Source organism: Labrus mixtus, chromosome 14, assembly GCF_963584025.1.
Source record: "Labrus mixtus chromosome 14, fLabMix1.1, whole genome shotgun sequence".
In the NCBI taxonomy this organism is placed as follows: Eukaryota; Metazoa; Chordata; class Actinopteri; order Labriformes; family Labridae; genus Labrus; species Labrus mixtus.
In genome coordinates, this window is record NC_083625.1 from 22635700 (window position 1) to 22650632 (window position 14933).

General features: G+C 45.9%; 1 protein-coding gene and 1 long non-coding RNA gene across 2 annotated transcripts in view; one reads left to right on the forward strand and one right to left on the reverse strand.

Moving 5' to 3' along the window:
- Positions 1-14933, reverse strand: part of LOC132988689 (uncharacterized) — a 124940-nt gene that overhangs the window by 56143 nt on the left and 53864 nt on the right. The window lies entirely within an intron of this gene.
- eral1 (Era-like 12S mitochondrial rRNA chaperone 1) lies at positions 930-11506 on the forward strand. Its single transcript, XM_061055856.1, has 11 exons — positions 930-1140; positions 2316-2474; positions 3119-3246; positions 3354-3431; positions 3514-3560; positions 3658-3719; positions 3823-3935; positions 4917-5210; positions 5290-5439; positions 5998-6078; positions 7878-11506. Exons 1-11 carry the CDS (start codon positions 1035-1037, stop codon positions 7998-8000), a joined length of 1341 nt encoding a protein of 446 aa, XP_060911839.1. The 5' UTR covers positions 930-1034; the 3' UTR covers positions 8001-11506.

A 14933-nucleotide genomic window follows, 5' to 3' on the forward strand; every position in this document is an offset into this window, starting at 1 on the left:
TCTCATGATTAACCTCACACACCTCACCGTTATCAGGCCGTCATATCAGCTCGTCGTTGTGAATTAGCACTGAGGAGTTGCAGGGTGTATGTCTGCCAGCACGCACTGTTTTTTTTTTTTTTATCCCCGAGGTTGGCATATTGCTTTGCTCAATTTATATCCTCCGCATCATTGTCACAACTGTGCTCGAGCCCCCTCAGGGATGAGCTCTGTTTTGTGTACTCGGGGGACGAGAGGGAGAGGAAGAGTCTGCCATCTGCAATCTGATTTGTGGTTATAGAATCAGCACCCTCACAGAGACAATATCACCAGAGCCCACATATCCTTTGAGCTCTGTCATCCATTATAAACTGTGAGCGGCTCATGTCAGCAGATGTGTGTGTGTGTGTGTGTGTGTGTGTGTGTGTGTGTGTGTGTGTGTGTGTGTGTGTGTGTGTGTGCATTGTGATGAGCTGGTTTAAGCATCTGAATTTCCTCCTGCAGACCGGTTGTTCCCAAACAGGGGCCTCAGGGAGTTTCAGAGGGTTCAGTGTGAAATGATGCATAGTCGAGTCTGAAGCTTAAAGTTGACTTTTTAATATGTAACATGACACTCATATTCACTCACACAGACATTTCAGACGTGACTGACAGACATCCGGGAGAGAGAGAGAGAGAGAGAGAGAGAGTGGGTAATGACATGTATGGGAGCCACAGGTCGGACTTGAACCCAGGCCGCCCACCTGGAGGACTACAGCCTCTGCACATGGGGCGTGTGCACTCACTATTATCTCATGTGAGAGGGGGTTTGTAGGAATTGTTTCAGGGAGCATGTGGGATGAGAGACATTTTCTGTAGTTCACATACTGGTCGCTAGGGGGCGGTGTAGCTTCAGCCTAAAGAAACAGAAATCTCTACGAGAACCCTCTTTGAACCGGAAGCTGACATCTCTTTGGTCAAACCAACATGGTGGCACCCTGCAGGCAATGTGAATGTAAACAGCGGCTCACCTCTGGGACATTAAACACTTTAATAGAACTTATATTTATATAAAAATGGCTCTCAGAGTGTGCGCGCGAGTCTTCAAAGGCTCCGCCCTCCTTTCAGCACGAGCCGTGGTTTCCGCGCGACACGAAAGTGCGTCATGGATTCTAACGGCAGGTGAGATCATCACAAGCATGTTTATTTTTTATTAACTTAGAGGTTCTATTTACATATGTGAGGAGACATTTTGAGATTGTAGGGGGAAATAAAATGTTGGGACGTCAGGAGGAGAAATTAACAAACATGACATTTAAATGTTTAAAGGTAATAAAATGTTTGTGCAAAATAGATTCTAGATTGTGGTTTGGGGGATAGCCCACAAACAGGTCTAATCAGGGCCGTAACCAGGGTGACCCGTGGGGTCCAGGAGCCTGGCAGGCTGACACCAATCATCCTTTGTTTTAGGATGTTTTTCTCCTGCAAAGTGAGATTACCAAACCAGACTGTCAGTGAGCTGGTGAGGATGCTTTCAATACAAGTTATGTAGGATGTGTCCGTTTAAAGGGGACATATTATGAAGAATCCACTTCTACAGTGTTTCTGAACATATATTTGGGTAACCTGAGTGTCTACTGACCCACAACATGTGAAATAAACCCATCCAGTCCTTTGTTTGTGGTCTGCATAAGTCTTACAACACAGAGACAAATGCTCTGTTTCTAATGTGCTCTCCTTGTGATGTCACAGTGGGATTCTGTTAAAAAAAAATCCCCTCCCCTCTCCTGGTATCTCCACCCATGGACTCCACCCCCAGCCTAGAACAAAAGTTTTGCGCAGGTCCTCCATTTTTATTCTCTCTACAGAGGAGTGATGTCTACGGGGAAAACTCAGGGGGGCTCATTACATTTAAAGAGACACACACACCAAAGCTGGTCTATACAGGGTCACAAACCTCCTCTGGTGCTTGATTCATGTTATATTTTGACCAAAGCACAGAACAGATGTTTCATTTAGACCACAGGGGACTGTTTGAAAAGGTGGAGAAGGGGGTTCACAAATGACGGTGAGCATTGGGGAAGGGGGCGGAGCTATACAAAACAGTTTAAGAAAAGGAGAAAGTGAGACAATAGGAACAGAATAAACAAGCACTCAGCTCGTCCCCTCAAGCTGTCGTTCTCCATGACTGATGGCCATGAAATAGTAACGCCTAAAGCTGCAGGAAGCCTTTTAGCATCACTTAGTCGAGGCAGTGAGGAGAAGTGGAGGACAGAAGTGACAGCGAGAGGGAAGATTGCAGTTGTGTCTCCCCTGCCGGAGAAGTGACGTAGATATTGTCTTTGTCGTCTTTACAGGAAATGCCGCCTGCGTCCGAGGAAGAGGGACGGGATTCAACTTGACTCCTGCTTGTTTTATATCTTCAGAGGTTCTTCTCAACAGATTGATGAAAGGCAAAGCAGTGGAAGAAGACGGCAGCATCCATCGACAACCAGCCTCAGTTCCACCGGACAGCAGTAATGAGTTTATTATTAAATAAATGTATCAGTTATTATGTGAATAACGCCGATTCATAACAAGTGTTATCTCGAGGCGCTTTACAAAAGAGCAGGTTAAAGACCTTTACTCGTAGTTAAGAAAAATGGGAGACGGGATCAGATGCAGGGAGGATTTCTCCTTTGTATTCCTGGCGTTCCTGTCGTCCACACTTGCTTGCCGCTGAGGTGGAGGTCGGAGCAGGACGTGCATGAATGAGGACGGCGGTGGTTGAGGGGACGACACAGTCCGATGGTGGTGGCTGGGCGTCAGAGACGTCGGGTGGTCGTAGTGCCAGATCACCTCGCTGAAGGTTGAGAGCCCGTCCTCCTGGCTTCTAATTCTCATCCTGAATTCATCTTATTGTTTACGCCAGGGATGCAACAACACGGCCAGCCTGCGGTTCAGCATGTACCTCGGTTTTTTTATTTCACAGTTTTCAGTTCGCTTTATGTTTCCACTCGAGTACGTCGACATGTGTAAAGCGATGTTTGCAGAAAGTCATTTCTTATTTTTAGTGTCTTCCTCATCATGAAACTTGATGCTGAAACCAAAACCTCCTCCGGTTGCTTTTTGTCTCCGCTATGACATCACATTTGTATTCTCAATCTAATCTTTGTTTCAGGTGAGCAGTTTTCTTTGTTGCTGAGAGGTCCGGATCAGCCGGAGAACTCAAAGGTTTTGAAAGTGGCTATTATCGGAGCTCCGAACGCGGGGAAGTCCACCCTGTCCAATCAGATTCTTGGCAGGAAGGTAAGCGTCTCGACTGTCTCACTTTAAAACCTCCACTGTGAAGTTTGTCTCACTGAAGAGGAGGTGATGCTCGGTCTTTCTAACGAGTGTTTCTGTTTGTCTTTAAGGTGTTTGCAGTGTCCAAGAAAGTCCACACCACGCGCTCCCGAGCCCTCGGCGTCCTGACGGAGGACGACACACAGATAGTAAGAGCTTTAGAGTGAATTTAATCTCCTCTCTAAAAGCTTTTCAAATTCTCACTGAATGTGTGGTTTGTCTTTTTCTTAGATTTTACTCGACACTCCTGGTCTCACAACTGCATCGAAAGTCAAAAGGTGCCTTCCTTTGTCATGTTTTTCTCAGAAGTGTGTCGTCATACTTGCAGCTTTAATTAAACAGCGTAACATATAACTGGACCCTCTGACTCCACAGACACCAGTTAGAGAACTCTCTGCTCGTAGATCCCTGGACGACAGTCAAAGAAGCCGATCTGGGTATGATACCGAGATTTTTATCAGTCCTACCCGAGCTGCAGATTTCTTCCTGCATGCTTTTGTTTCTGTTTGAGTTTTGAGTGTAAACTGTGTCTGCTCTCAGTGGTCGTCATGGTGGACGTGGCCGACAGATGGATGTGCCTCAAGCTGGACTTCGAGGTGCTCAGATGTCTTGCTCAGCACCCTGACATCCCTGCGATCCTGGTCCTCAATAAGGTAACTTTACAACATGGTTACTCTATCAGAAGGAATCATTTGAACAAATAAAACGTGTCTTTTTAGCTCCAAATTTAAAGCTAATTAACACTTTAACACATTTATGGTAAAGGAGTTTTTGTACAGTAGCTTATATAGAATATAATGGAAAAGCCAGTAATTTAGCACCGGCACCGCTGGTGTTTGGCACTTTCCTGTCCAGCAGAAAGCAAACTAAAACTTTGACTCTTTAAGCCGCTGTTGAAAAATGAAGCCGATGCTGAAGTGCACAAAATCCTGCAGTTCCTCGAGTGTCCACTAGAGGCTGGCTGCAGAAGCACAGGAAGTCACATACACACCCATTCAAAAAATCCTGTTTTTACAGCAGAGATTAACATGTTTACAGCCTGGTTCAAAAAACCAAATAGGTCTGATTAGATCATGTCTCGATCAGCACACACTGTACGGGGGGGTGAATGTTTTGATGACTCATCAGTTTTGATTTGATGAAGGATAAGAGTTATTCACAATAAGGCGTGTAGCTGACCTGATTGACAGGTGGGCGCGGTGTAACGGTTTGTCAGGATGCTTAAAACCTGCCTCAGCTCCAGCTCTCAGCCTGTCGTTAGGTTGACTGAAAGTTAGACTGAGACAGCATTTCCAGCATGGAGACCGCCATCGATGGGACTCCAGCGCCCCCTGCAGGAACAGACGGGTGACGTCACTCAGACTTCAAACATTCTTATTTACAGTCTATACTCCAAACACACACGAGACACCAATGACCCGAAGCTTTGACCTTATGCTCAGCATAAGCCAAGACTTCCCCCAGTGGTCAAAGTCGGTATTACACTCAAAAATACAAGGTCACAGTGTTGGGTTTTTACGGAGAGAAAATATAACGAGCAATTTTTGCTCCAACAAATATATTTCGCAGGGTACGTTCACCTGTGCTGAGGAGTCTTATAGATGGGTTCACTGCTGCTCCTCTTGTTGTTTTAGGTGGACCTGCTTAAGACCAAGGATCGGCTACTGGATATCACAGCAGAGCTGACGTGTGGAATCGTTAACGGACGTAAATTGCGCGTCAGGCCGGTGATAAAGCCTCCGTGGGCTGAGAAGAGGCTGCAGAGGGACTCTGAGTCCTCGCTGGAAGAGGAAAAGTCAGAGCCCGAGGGCGGCGGCGTGCTGAGCAAAGAGCAGCTGAAGGTGCTGAGGGGTCAGCGGGGCTGGCCTCACTTCAAAGACGTCTTCATGACGTCGTCGGTGGACAGAGAGGACGTGGACACGCTGAAGGTGAATTTAATGCTCGTAGTAAAGCATCCTCAAAACTTATTCAACCCTAGCTTTATTATAACATGTCTCTCCGTCCTAGAGTTACTTCCTGGTTGCAGCGAAGCCGGGCTCGTGGCCGTACCACAGCGAGGTCCTGACTGACCAGAGCCCCGAGCAGCTCTGCACCAACATCATCCGAGAGAAGCTTCTGGAGTATCTGCCGCAGGAGGTGCCCTACTCAATGACTCAGGTGACTTAAGAACGTCGAGGCTGCTCTCAATCACACGTGATGATAAGCTGGCAGCCGAGCTGAGTGCACCCATCACGTCTCTCCGCTCTGACTGACACTGCGGCTTATTTCAAGTCTTTCATTCTCTCTGTCACTCCACACACACGATGAAGCACCGTCCCCCTTCCCCAAGGTTCACCCTCGTTTTAGAACAAGCTTTATCCGCTTGGTGTTTCACCTCACTGTGATTATATTTTCTCATCTTCTTCATATTGCCGGTTTGAATTGCGTCCAATCACTGAACTGTGTCCACTGCGCTGTGATTGGCTGGAGGAAACACACCAGCTTTGTGTTGTGTGTAAGACAAACTAAGAACACGTTCTTGGTCCTGATCCACCAGATGAAGACCCCTTCTCTACACCATGCATGAATTGAATTATGGCCCTTAGTATTCAAGCCCTCCTCATCATGAAGTAGATAGATAGACAAAGTACGCAATAGACAAAGAATTCTGGGATATGTAGTCATGACGGCTCCTCGTCCACTTTGTTAAATTTGAATGTCTCTGCTTTCTTTCAGTCCTTTGAACTCTGGCAGGATGGAGAAGATGGCAACCTGGATATTTCTGTGAAACTGAACGTCAGGAAGGAAACACACATGGTAAGAAGTGCTCTCTGCTCTCTTCTGGCTCTGGAGACGTGAGTCTTCTAAAGGGACTCACTGTGCATGAAATATGAGCATCTGGGATTTTTAGGCAGTTTGTATTTTGTTTTTTTCACACCTACTCTCAATGTTTTTGTCTTTCTGTGACTTTGCTGATGTAATACTTCCATTTCACTGTGAGGGGAAAAGTCCTCTGTCCAATGAAAGAATGATTAAAGGTCTTAGTGTATGTAACTAAGAGGATGATGTGTTGAAAGACATCTTAAGAAGTGAAACATAAAAAAGGAAATCTGATTTTTTTCACTTTTGGTTTCCAAGTTTTGAACACCAAGAGTCCCTAAATTTAGTTCTGGGGTAATTGATCTACCCCTAACAAAGACCCTGATTGTGGTTAGTACTTTCAAAAGGTCTAGGGAACTTTAGGGGGGAAGCAGGTCCTGCAGCACGTCTCTAGCCCTGTTCAGACCGCCGTTTCAAGTCGCAATATTTACGCCCTGAGATGTTCCACCTTCGAGCTGAATGTTGCAGAGGGGGGATGAAGTGATCCCCCCTGTACCGTCTTCAGAGGCATTAGAGGAGAGACTGGATCAGCTGAGCTCTGTGTGTGTGTGTGTGTGTGTGTGTGTGTGTGTGTGTGTGTGTGTGTGTGTGTGTGTGTGTGTGTGTGTGTGTGTGTGTGTGTGTGTGTGTGTGTGTGTGTGTGTGTGTGTGTGTGTGTGTGTGTGTGTGTGTGTGTGTGTGTGTGTGTGTGTGTGTGTGTGTGTGTGTGTGTGTGTGTGTGTGTGTGTGTGTGTGTGTGTGTGTGTGTGTGTGTGTGTGTGTGTGTGTGTGTGTGTGTGTGTGTGTGTGTGTGTGTGTGTGTGTGTGTGTGTGTGTGTGTGTGTGTGTGTGTGTGTGTGTGTGTGTGTGTGTGTGTGTGTGTGCGTGTGGAGCTCCCGCAATGCCAAAAACTTCCTGTTATCTTCTCTGCGTTCTTCTCCGACGTGTGAGTCCGCCTTTAGAAGTGCTGCTGCTGGACTGAAACCAGAATGAGGGATTGTAACTGCTGGTCTGAGTGAAGTCTCTCCCTCTCTTTAAGACACCTGTAGCCCCTCCCACGACTTCTCACATGTACTTTCCGCTCCCTCGTACCTCCAGATCCCTCTTTCCTTGTCTTCATCACCTCGTCAATATTTCAGCAGCTTTTCTGAACCATGCATATTTGATGGCAGAGAATATTTGAAGCTCCATCTGTGGAGCTGAAGCACTTCAGGCCGACGACCTGTGAGCAGACCGACATCCTCCTCCTGAAGCTTTTACCTTCAGCTCAGGACGAAACCACAGAAACAGGCAAAGAAATCCAATCTCTAATTTATGAGGAGCTCTGTCGTTCATGTTCAGATTCTTATCGATCAATCTTAGATGTCATTGTTGAGTCATGTTTTCAGTTTGAGAGCTCATTGCAGAGAGCCTCACACTAATCCTCAAAGAGCGGGAAACACAATCCCCTGAAGATTTGGGATGATGATATGCAAACATTCAAACCCCACATTTAAGTGACAAATGCACAGACGACATATCAAATGTTCAAACTGAGACGTGTCTTTGCTTTTGGATTTTTGAACGCTTGATTTGAATTTGATGTCAGCGACACGTTTAAAAAAAATTTGGGACAGAAATCCTCCGCTCTCACGTCTGCTTTGTTTTGTGACCTTTAAAGTCTGCATGTTGGTGTCTGATTCTTACACTCAATTTAACCGTCTGACCCTGCACACTCTGTGCTTCCTGACGCCCGCTCTGTTTTGTGTTTTCTGTAGAAGATGGTGATCGGCGCAGGGGGTCAGGTGGTGGCTCAGATGGCCCGAGAGGCGGGCGAGGACCTGAGCCGCGTCTTCCTCAGGGAAGTGAAGCTGAAGCTCTCGGTGAAGCTGAGGAAGTGAAGAAGATGGAAGAAGGACTTTGAAATGCATAAACCTCTGAAGGGATGAAGACGTGGAGAGATGGAGGACGGACATGAAGAGTCGAAGCAGGAGCAGTGACCTCCACAGACGAGATGTTTCCTGGAAACGCCTCCTTCTTTTTGACTTTTTGACTTTATCTGCAGCCTCCTTTCATGCACACTCACACCTCGTTACAAAGACTCCTTAAGTGAGGAGGCAACAGAGGACATGTTGATGTCGTGGTGGAGAGAGATTTAACTCGTCTTTATCAGTCAAATCGAGAAATGACAGCAATAAAAAACCCGGTTGAGGAATGAAATGAATAATTGGAGTTTATTTGAGCAGTGATGTATTTTAGGCATCAAAATGACACAGACCGTCATCAAACGCATGTTTTGACAAGTTTGACAGTGTGTTCATGGCTGGGGAGGTTTGGCGAGCTGTGAAAAGGCCGATGGTTTATCTTTGGCTCTCAGAGCTCTTTACTTGGCGGGCGTTTGGCGCCTGATGGAACCTGCACAGTCATGTTCACTCAAATGTCCCTGATGCCCCCCCCCCCCCGCCCCTGTTCCCTCCACTCCCACATCACTTTAGCCTTCGCCACTGCCTTTGAAGTGTGGCCATCTATCCTCTGCTACTATCACTTTTTGTTCCACTGCTTTCTTCTCCCCCTCCCCCTCGCCGCCTCCTCCTTCTGCTTTTTTGGCTCTTACAAAGCGGCGCTCTGCCCCCGAGGGCTGAGTCGTCTCCGTAATGGACGGCAGAATGGAGCACTAACCTGATGCTAAAATGGGTCAGATAATGGTGATTGGATTCCTTCCTGCTGCCTGTGAGTTAACTCCGTGGTTACTCTATCCAGGGCATCTTGATGAATAACCAGCTCGTGGCCTAAAGCGAGCTTGACAGAGGGAGGGAGGGGGGAGTGGGGGGGGGGGGGGGGGGGGAAGAACTCGTCTCACAGAAGCTGCGTCAGCCCCTCCAGCTCTCTGCGCCGGCTGCTTCTCAGTGATTAGACGAGCCGGTTACGCAGCAGAGATCACCACTTAGACAAGCCAACTGCTGCTTGCAAATATTCTAGACGATGCACGTTAAAGTCGTCCGTCAGACCCGGACACACACTTCACATGTTCACTCAATAAATGACACACTCGTTTGTTTGGGCGCCATCAGCTTTATTCAACATTCATCCACACGTACATTGTTAAAACCGTGTCCTCCAGAAGCTCCTGAGTATCCCATGAAGCGACCTTTGTCATCCTCGTGGTCACGATGAGTTTGAGCGAGGGCCGTATAACCCTTACCATTACTGGAACTCAGTAATGGTAACGGTTTGACGGCCCCCCTCTGCAAGTGTGTGCGGCGTTGTTGGTGTCAGCGCGTCTCTGTTGCTGAGGACGAATGACCCCCTGGATAGTACATCATCTATACTGTAGTGTCTCTTTAATGAACTTACAGTATAAGATGATATCCTGTCCAGGGCTCAAGATGCATCACGGCGCCCACACAGCGAGCTCCGACTGTGCTTTTAACCTGAGAGGAAACGGGAGGTCGACTCATTAGCAACTTGAGACAAACGAGAGCGTTGATCAAAAAGGGAAGGTGCTGCTTTGAAAAGATTATTTAAAAAAAACAACTTTAGTTTAGGGTGGACCAACCACAGAACACTCACCGTTACACGCCGCGTCGTCTCGCCTCTCGCTCACATGTTCCATCTCATGTTCATGTTTCACCACTGCTTGTTCACAGACGACTATCTGCTCTGCACGCCGGGCTCCGGCACTTAAAGGCCCCCTGGCTCATTAGCATACTGTGATGACATCTGGGTTGACCAGACAGCGTTTAAAAGGGAGGGGGGTGGTGGGGGGGGGTCTTATCTGGTCTTGACCTGGACCCCCACACCCTTATCATGCCGGGCTGGACTTGGAAGAGAAATTAAAGTTTTTGTTGATACTCATTTAGAAGCAGAGGAGACTTTTTAATCAGTTTCTTTTATTCATTATTTGAACATAAAGTTCCATCGTCAGGTCGTTTCAGTGTCTACAGGTTTCTGTTTCAGGAGGTCATTCAGCGTTAGAATGAAATGAACAAGTATCAGGGACCCCTTAAAGAATCTTTTCCCTCAAATGTTGAGATTAAAGTCGTAAATTTGCGATCTGATATTTTTAAATCGATTTAAATCGGTCCATGGTTGAAATGATTATTCTTAAAGGTTGTATCAGAAGAGAAGCTGTCCAATGATGAAAGGAAGGAGAACCCTCAAAGCCACAAAAAGAGACGATTTCCTCCAAGTCAGAGTGGTTCTCTCTTCAGAAAAGCTCTGGTTTCTTTCAGTATCTTTTAAGGGTCCTGATACTTGTGACAACGTGAGGCTGATGTGTCAAACGTATGTGTAGTTTGATATCTACAGACATAAAGCCCCGATATTTAGAGATTTATAAAGGCATTTTCTGCCTTTATTGGAGAGCGGATAGAGTCGGAATTTAGGGAGAGGGAGAGAGTGGGGAATGACATGCGGGAAAGGAGCCACAGGTCGGATTCAAACCTCGGCCGCCCGCTTGGAGGACTACAGCCTCCAACTACTGCGCCACCAGCGCCCCAAATTTAGAGATTAAAGCAGTCCTTATTAGTGAAAATGTACTAAAGTATAACGTATTGTCGTACAGACAGCGGCTGCTCTCCTGATTTAACTATAGACGTAAATACCGTCCTTATTCTCGTAAATTTTCGACGTTCATCTCGAAATCTCCGATTGTTTCCCCCCTTAAAGGCAGGGTGGGTAATTTCCTCCAGATCCACTTTTTCAGATATTAGTTGAAGTTGTCTTTAGGTCCTGACAGACATTAATAACTCATGTTCTCTGAAAAAGGAACAAAGAAAATCTGTCATCTGTATCAGTTGTAAGCCTGTAAGAACTTAGACCAATGTCTGCCACGATGTACCAATCTGATGAACCAATCAGGCGCCTCCCTGTCTCCCTGCTCGTTCTCTACCCCATGCGTCCACGAGCCCGTGTATTATTAAGTTTAGTGTTTACTTAGGGCGCTCGTTCATGTCTGTGAGCGGCGTGGCTTTTAAGGGCGCACAGAGGGGAGGGGGTGGGTGTAGACGGTGCACTGAGGGAATGCTACTTTCAAAATCATGCTAGTTTTTCTCAAATTACCAACCCTGCCTTTAATGTGGCCCTAATACTCCTTTGTATAAACTGGATAAATCACAAACATGAAATGAGGTAACACTTTAAATTAAGGTCACAATCTTTACTACTAACTAGCTGCTTATTAGCATGCTAGTTAGCAGCACACAGGCTAAACGCCCGCCTTTATTTTACATGACCATGACTGTAGCTAGTCTATAGCATTAACTAAGAGCTTTCCCTCCTGATTACTGCTCATTGATAGTCAGTCAGGAAGTTGTTGAACATGAATTATGATCTTATTGGCTGTTTGTTTTGATGATGATATACCACATTGTGATTCAGATGGAGAATATAAACGGTTGATGGTAAATGGTCTTGAGCTTGTATTGTTCTTTTCTAGTTGATGTTAAAAAAATGAAGTCGATGCTGAAGTGTAAAATCCTGCAGTTTCCCGAGTGTCCACTAGAGGCTGGCTGCAGAAGCACAGGAAGTCACATACACACCCATTCTAAAAGCCTGTTTTTACAGCAGAGATTAACATGTTTACAGCCTGGTTCAAAAAAACAAATAGGTCTGATTAGCTCATGTCTCGATCGATACACACTGTACTGGGGACAGTGTGTGGACGTCACTCGGGCTTCGTCCAGTAATATTTGAAGTCCATGGTCTACTACCAACGCAGGCCTTATTTTAAGCTTAGATTTGAGTATTTTGCAGCTTGTTTTGGGGAATCTTCAAACTGTGAAATCTATTTTCTGTGTGCATTTCTTAATCTCAGAGTTTATTGGGACCTTTTACAAAACTAATAATTCGTGTCAAACATGAAAACTACTCTCGTTCTGCTCTGTGAAACATTTAGTAAAGATGAATCCCCCATACATTAACGTCAGGTCGGCTAAAATACATTCTTAATAGATCTCTAGAACAAATTATGGCACCCTACTGTGCAGGCATCGAATATGATCAGTATGAAAGGGTTAAAAAAAGAGAGACAGCAATAAGCTGCTGTGTCTCTGAACGTCTTCATCCGTCTAAAAGCGTTCATCTTAATCTCACAGTTTGTAAAACACCTAACGCTCTTCATCTCCGAATCTCCCTGCTCGTGGATTTATGAGCGATTGGTTCCACGGGGTGTGAATTTAATGCTCCGATACGTCAGCTGATGTCACGATATCTGACTTATTAAACTCTTTTTCAAACGCTCAGCTCGACTCCAGGAAACGCAGAGCTGAGATGTGTTTTTTATTGGCGGTGTCACACGCACGTCAGATTCACAGCCTCAAATTAAAACCTGGACTGTGATGGAGCGGCTCGCAGTTTGCAGTCGTTTGTCTCCGATACCTGACAGTTTGACTACAACCTGGATGTGTGCAGAAAATAAGTCTCCATGGGGGGCTCTACTCCCCTGTTACATTCAGCTGTAAACTGAACATGCAGCTGATGGTTGATTATTAACTAAACAAGGTCCGAGTCATGTAGTGCAGAATAAGCACAAAAAGATCCACTTATTACTCATTCTGCAGCTTTTTATGGAGGGCGTTTATGACATGAGACGTGTTCTTTACAAGGCGGGATATGAGGGTCAGGCCTCTCCCTGGTTTGGGTGTGGGGGCCGGTCTTGGGTGTGAGACGTCCTCCTGTACACTCAGATAAAGATGGAGGTGGGACCAGCAGGGTGGTTTGAGTTTATCTGCTGCACAGATGTTCCATACGCGCTCTCAGATAAGTTCCTCACGGCGGCTCGGAAGTGCAAAACCAAACCTACAATGTGTGGAACACTTTCTACAAAGCTTGAGACACATTTGCAAGAAGCTGGACGCGCGTATCAGTCCCCAAACAAATTAACAAACGTCAGAATCTTGCGTGAAAGGGAATGAACCAAATCCTGGAAGTTTAGAGGACAAAGGTGAGATGGAGGGTCTGGAAGGTGCACTTAATCCGTCAGTCTTGTCCGTGTCCTTCAGAAACTCCAGAGACCCTGGACACTCAGGTGGGTTAGTCAAAGTGGTGAAAACATCATTCAGTCACCATAAACTCTGTAATACACCACAGGCCCTGGACACAACTTTCATTGGGCCCTTACCTACACACGCAAACATTACTCTCTCACTGTGTGTGTCCTCCCCAAGCATGCAGAATGTGTCTGCACAAAAACACATAACAGGGCAACACAGCACATATTCCTTTTGAAATTCGATGCCATGATTCGCCTATTACTCATTTCTCAGTGTGGAACGTGTTTACAGCATTTGGTACATTCCCTCTCCGGACAGATTCTGTACATTTGTCTCAGTGCTCGTTAAAGTGTTAAGCATGTTGTCAACTTGTTTTCTAAAATGTAAATGTGTTTTGTCATCAATAGATGTATTTCACTTTTGTCATTAGGTTTTCTAAAATGTAAAACGGTTCTCCAAAATTTGTGTCAAGCTTTGTGAAAGGGCTTCGCACTCTGTGGGTTTGGTTTGCACTTCCCAGCCACCGTAGTTCTTCACCTCTTGAGGGAACATGAGGGGTCATTTAACAAGCCGACTTTTCCCAAAGTGATCAGAGGGAAGTTCTTATGATTTGATTAAACTTCATGTAGAAGAGGAAATAATCTTCCTCATGCCTGGCCCTGATCCTCTTCTGTAATGACATGGCCTCACACACTATGCTCACACAGGAGGTCACAGGAGATTGTCCTCGTTACAGGAAGGTCAAAGGTCGTAATCCAGACTCAGCAGACTGCTCGTAAATCGACGGCGTAGAGAGCAGGCCTGAGATCATTCAGGCTGAGCTGTGTTTGTTTCCTGATTATTGTCTTGACTCTGCAGGCTGTGACACTGAATTGTCCTCCTGCGATTATTCAAGTCGTCTGAATCTGAATCTTGTGAGCTCTTCAAATGGAACCAGTTTAAATATGACTTGACCCTCTTTAACAGAAGGCCCTTCATCCCCTGATCCATTAGAGTGAAACCTTTAACCAGCTGCAGCGTTCTTGTTACTCAGGGAGAGTCAGAGACAACAGATCCGTCTCTACATTTTTATGTGACATATTTTTTCCTTTTTCATGAAGCATTTCTGCAGATTACGACACGACCATAAACAGCGGGTTGGAGCAGCAGAGCCCCCCACCCCCCTCTGAACACATAAATTACAAAGAACATAAATAAACCAGCTGCAGGCCGACACAGCAATACGAGAACGTCCTCAGTAATCGATTCGTCATTTTAAAACCTAATGAATGAACACGTTTCATCAGATGTCCTCGACATCCTGGCTTTAAGGATTCTTTAAATGTAAAGTGAGATTAAGATTATTTGGATTCTCTGTAGAGCTTGTTCCCTAAACTTTATGAAACCAGCAGAGGGTTTACACACTGTGCCGTTAGTGAGAGACTTTTATTCAAGTTGTCTAAAGACAGCAGAGTTAAATTCATGTTTGTATTCTGTTTTAGCTTCATGCTTCGGTCTGGGCTGTGAGTTTATCACTGACAGAAGTCTGAGTTTGAAAAGGGGACTGTGACTGCCCTCTTCAGGCTGACAAGGAATGGTTCATGCTCCAAAGTGAGGCCCGAGGTCATTACGGGGGAGAGTGGGCGGCAAGGCTGAATAAAAACACTGCACACCGTTTGGCACTGCCAGCAAAGCATTTGAAAGTCAGTGAGAGGACCTCCAGGTAAACATGATCTACAGCAGACGACCCAACTACTGAAACAAAGACGAGATGACGAGTCACGTCTCGCCCTCTGTGTGTAATGAAGAGAGATACACTTCTTCATTTAGACCAGGCTTTCCCAACCTTGGGGTCCCGACCCT